The sequence below is a fragment of the Chaetodon trifascialis genome, chromosome 5 (assembly GCF_039877785.1).
Source record: "Chaetodon trifascialis isolate fChaTrf1 chromosome 5, fChaTrf1.hap1, whole genome shotgun sequence".
Classification (NCBI taxonomy): Eukaryota; Metazoa; Chordata; class Actinopteri; order Chaetodontiformes; family Chaetodontidae; genus Chaetodon; species Chaetodon trifascialis.
Window position 1 is genome coordinate 23,641,747 of NC_092060.1, and position 3,650 is coordinate 23,645,396.

Consider the following 3,650-nt stretch of genomic DNA (forward strand, 5'->3'; position numbering starts at 1 on the left):
AGAATTGCTCAATTGACCTCTTGCTTTTGAAGGTGCTTAATCATTATGTTTATTATTTCTGGTAGTGATTGTACTGCTGCTTTGATTTATGAATGTTATTACTTTTATTATTGGCCTGTTAGACAAGCAGGATGTGTTCACAAGCTCAAGATTCACTGAAGCCTTTAAGGTTTGATGGTGGGTCCACGGTGTAAAGAGGACGGAGATGGAGAATAATCTGATTCTGTAGAAGGGGTGAACTATAAATTGCAGACTTCTTGGCTTGTTGGCAGTGGTCGGCAAGTTAATCAACAATCACTCTCTGGATGGACTGGGCCTCTGAGCAAGTTTTAAGAACGTATTTTCTGAATTCATTCATATTCTGCGGGTTGCATGGAAGCTTTGGCCCGCAGTCGACCAGCGGACAATGACAGATGTACAGTTTGTCATGTATTTAAAAATAAATAAAAACCATGTGTGTACCATCAATTGAAATTGGAATTTTGTCCATTTGATTTGTTCACATTTAAACAAGTCTAAGAGATGTTAACGACTCTGTGAGGTTGCATTTAGGCACAATATTGACTTAAGCTAAATGCTAATGTTGGCTTGCTAATATGCTGTTTAAAGCTGGTATACTGTTTACCATGTTTACCATCTCATTGCAGTTTAGCATGTTAGCATGTTAACAATTGTCAAATTAGCATTTAAGATACATTTCATCTGAGGCTGATGGGGATGTCATCACCAGGTTTTGGTCATAAAATATTGGAGAAATTTATTTATTTATTTTAAATCTGCTGATGCTGTTAGATGAAAAGTCAGGAGCATCAACAGTTATTCCAATTCATGCTGAGGGGGACATGAAATGGTTATTGAGACTTTCCACTCAAAATCACATGCCAACCTGCTGGTGGCACTACAGAGAAGTCTGTAGATCACCATGCTAATTAGGATTCATCCTCTGGTCATGGCAATACATCTAATAGTTGCTGTTGCCATTGCGAAAGCCATTCTACGCTAGCACGGCTAAAAGTTAACCAGAGAAGTCACGACAACTTACAGGTGCTAATCATTCACTGGTCCAGCCTTTTTGGTGAGAGCAGGAGTTTGAACTGTGATCTTAAAGTCTGCCTGATTATATAAGTTGGACAGTTTTGTTAAAGACACGCTGTGACAGACTGGTAGCCTGTTCAAATGAAAGCTGAATGAATCAATAATCTGACATTAAAGTTTCAAGCAAATATGAAGTAGTATGAGGATTGTATATTTTAAGATCGCAGATGTCTTTCGGTACATCTTTAAAAACATAAGAATCATTTAAATGAGCACATTAAAAGGAAAGTAATACAACATAAATCATTTCAACTTCAACTAAAATTAGCCTGCTGAGACCTCATGTAGCTCCTCCCTCACTGCACATCCTGTTGAAGCCCATCATCAGGTCTGTTGTGAGTAAACAGCCTTGATGTTTGGTCAAAGTGTGGAGAAAAGGCCCACTGCAGCCTTTATCTGTCAGTGTAGCTTGTTGCTTGTGGCTTTGCTTGCTCTCACAGCAGAAATGCAGAAGGCCTTTATAAAGTGCTGTGAGATCTGAAAGATGGAGGAGTTCATTAAATGGAGTTGCTGTCCTCTCACAGAAAACGCTCCCTGTGTGTTTCGGTTAGCTGTGCTTCTGTCTACAGTTGTGGGATGTTGTGGTGTCCAAGGACACAACAGTTCACTGTTTCAATGTGGGAGTTTCTTTATTATCAAAGGAAACAACACATATACACTGACATAAATTCTGAGGAGTGCAATTGTTTTTCATCACATTGATAAAAAGATTGGAGCCTTGGGAGGACGTTAACAGCCTTAAAACTATATAACAGATTCAATGGAGCCCTTGAAGAAGAGAAAACACAAAAAAATTAAACAAAATGTATTAGATATATGATGCACAATGCAAGAGACTGATTACCATTATCATTAATTAGCATATCCACTTAGATTATCAATCCATCACAAAGCCCTGACATCAGTGTAGATCGTCTCCTCCTTTCTTGGATTTCTTCTCCCTGCTTTGCCGGTTTTACTCCTGATAAAGTTTGGTGCAGCATAAACCAAAGAATCCTCATTTCTCTGAGGGAATAAAGTGCAAAATTGAAAATGAGAGAAAGCTGATTTTAACACAAGCTGATAACTTTTCTAGCTACAGTACATCTTTGAATTCTTTACCTGCTGACTTTGCTGATCATCACTGGCTCCTGCAGCATCTGTTTGCAGAGTGACAACAGCTGTATTATTTAAAAAAGATGTGTATAATTATAGACAGGACAAATTTGAATCAAGTCAGTCTAATAGGTTGTCTGAGTAACGTCTCTTACCTTTACAACAACCACAGGATTTTTTCCTGATGACATAAAGAAGGGAGGCTACAAGAATCAGATTTATAGCCAAAGCAGCAAACAGCAGACAGACAACTGTGTCGTCTTTCTGTGAATCACAAGTGCTGACAACTGAAACATGAAACAAACAAATAAATGAAGAAATAATTATAGATCGCTGACTTGATAAGATTGTGATACTATAACCATTATAAAGAAATATTAAGCACTTACCTTCAACGTCCAGTTTTGTTCCATTTCCAAATAACATCTGTCCACATGTGGCCACAGCACAGTGATAAGTCCCAGCATCAGAGGAGCTGATGTTCTCCTTGAAGAAGTTGTAGACACATTTCTGTGGAGAGCGAGCCTCAGGACTCGTCTCACACTCATCACCACTGTTTCCATGAGCGTAAATGACACTGGGATGAGATCCATGTGATCCAGCTCTGGACCAGTACACACCGAGTCCTCCTGGACATGTTTTGCTCTCAGAGTCATAGAGGACTGAACACTGCAGAGACACTGAGTCTCCTGGACGGACTGGATCAGATGGAGGGGCTTGAACGACCGCAGTGATATCAGGTTCTGCTCCTGGAAATTGAAAACACAAATATTTACCCACTTTCATGACAAAAAAAAAAAAAAAAATAGAATAGACAAGATGTTTAAGTGTAATCTATAATCGACTGACACATTAACGTTAAACGTACGTCCACATGACACAGATGGATACTGTGTGTATGATACTGTGGTTGAATGCTGCTGCACATTAACATAATAACACTGCTAGCAAATATTATGAATGTGTTTTTGATATATTTACCTTCAACTCTCAGAAACGCTCCTTTCAAAAATGCGATATTGTAAAGCTGTGACTTTAAACAGTAGTAAAATGCGGTATCGCTCAGTTTTGTCTCTGTTACACTGAGGATGAATCTTTCAGGCTCTCGTGTGAAAGTAATGTGAGGAATTTCATTCACATTATCAAAATCAAAGCTCAGTGCTCTTCCCAAGATTTCAGGCAACTTTCCAGGGATAAGCTTGATCCAGAAAAGGGTTTCAATGTCCCCAGATCTCTGGTGGGTACATGAGAGAGTCACGCTTTGTCCAACACCAACAGTCTTTGTCACAAAGTTCTGATGGTCTGTGCATCCTGAAAGAAACACAGATGAGTGATTAATAACAGACACGTCTGTATAACTCTTCTAGATCACAGTCAGAATACGATGGATACATCTGACCTCTCCACAGATACTTACGTCCCACTCTGAGCATCAGCAGTATATAAAATATTATTGGCAT

General features: G+C 39.0%; 1 protein-coding gene across 1 annotated transcript; it reads right to left on the reverse strand.

The window, feature by feature from the left end:
* Window positions 1-1,980: 1,980 nt before the first annotated feature.
* On the reverse strand, window positions 1,981-3,650 carry LOC139330984 (signal-regulatory protein beta-2-like). Its single transcript, XM_070962217.1, has 6 exons — window positions 3,608-3,650; window positions 3,172-3,501; window positions 2,576-2,939; window positions 2,346-2,470; window positions 2,197-2,255; window positions 1,981-2,100 (listed from the first exon to the last, which is right to left on the reverse strand). The coding sequence occupies exons 1-6, from the start codon at window positions 3,648-3,650 to the stop codon at window positions 1,981-1,983; spliced, it is 1,041 nt and encodes a 346-aa protein (XP_070818318.1).

Coding starts and splice junctions, on each gene's coding strand:
- LOC139330984 (XM_070962217.1), bottom strand. CDS start 3,650: ATGCCAATAATATTTTATATACTGCTGATGCTCAGAGTGGGAC. Junction 2,471..2,575: donor AAACTGGACGTTGAAGGTAA/GTGCTTAATATT, acceptor TTCAGTTGTCAG/CACTTGTGATTCACAGAAAG. Junction 2,256..2,345: donor ATCCTGTGGTTGTTGTAAAG/GTAAGAGACGTT, acceptor TAAATAATACAG/CTGTTGTCACTCTGCAAACA.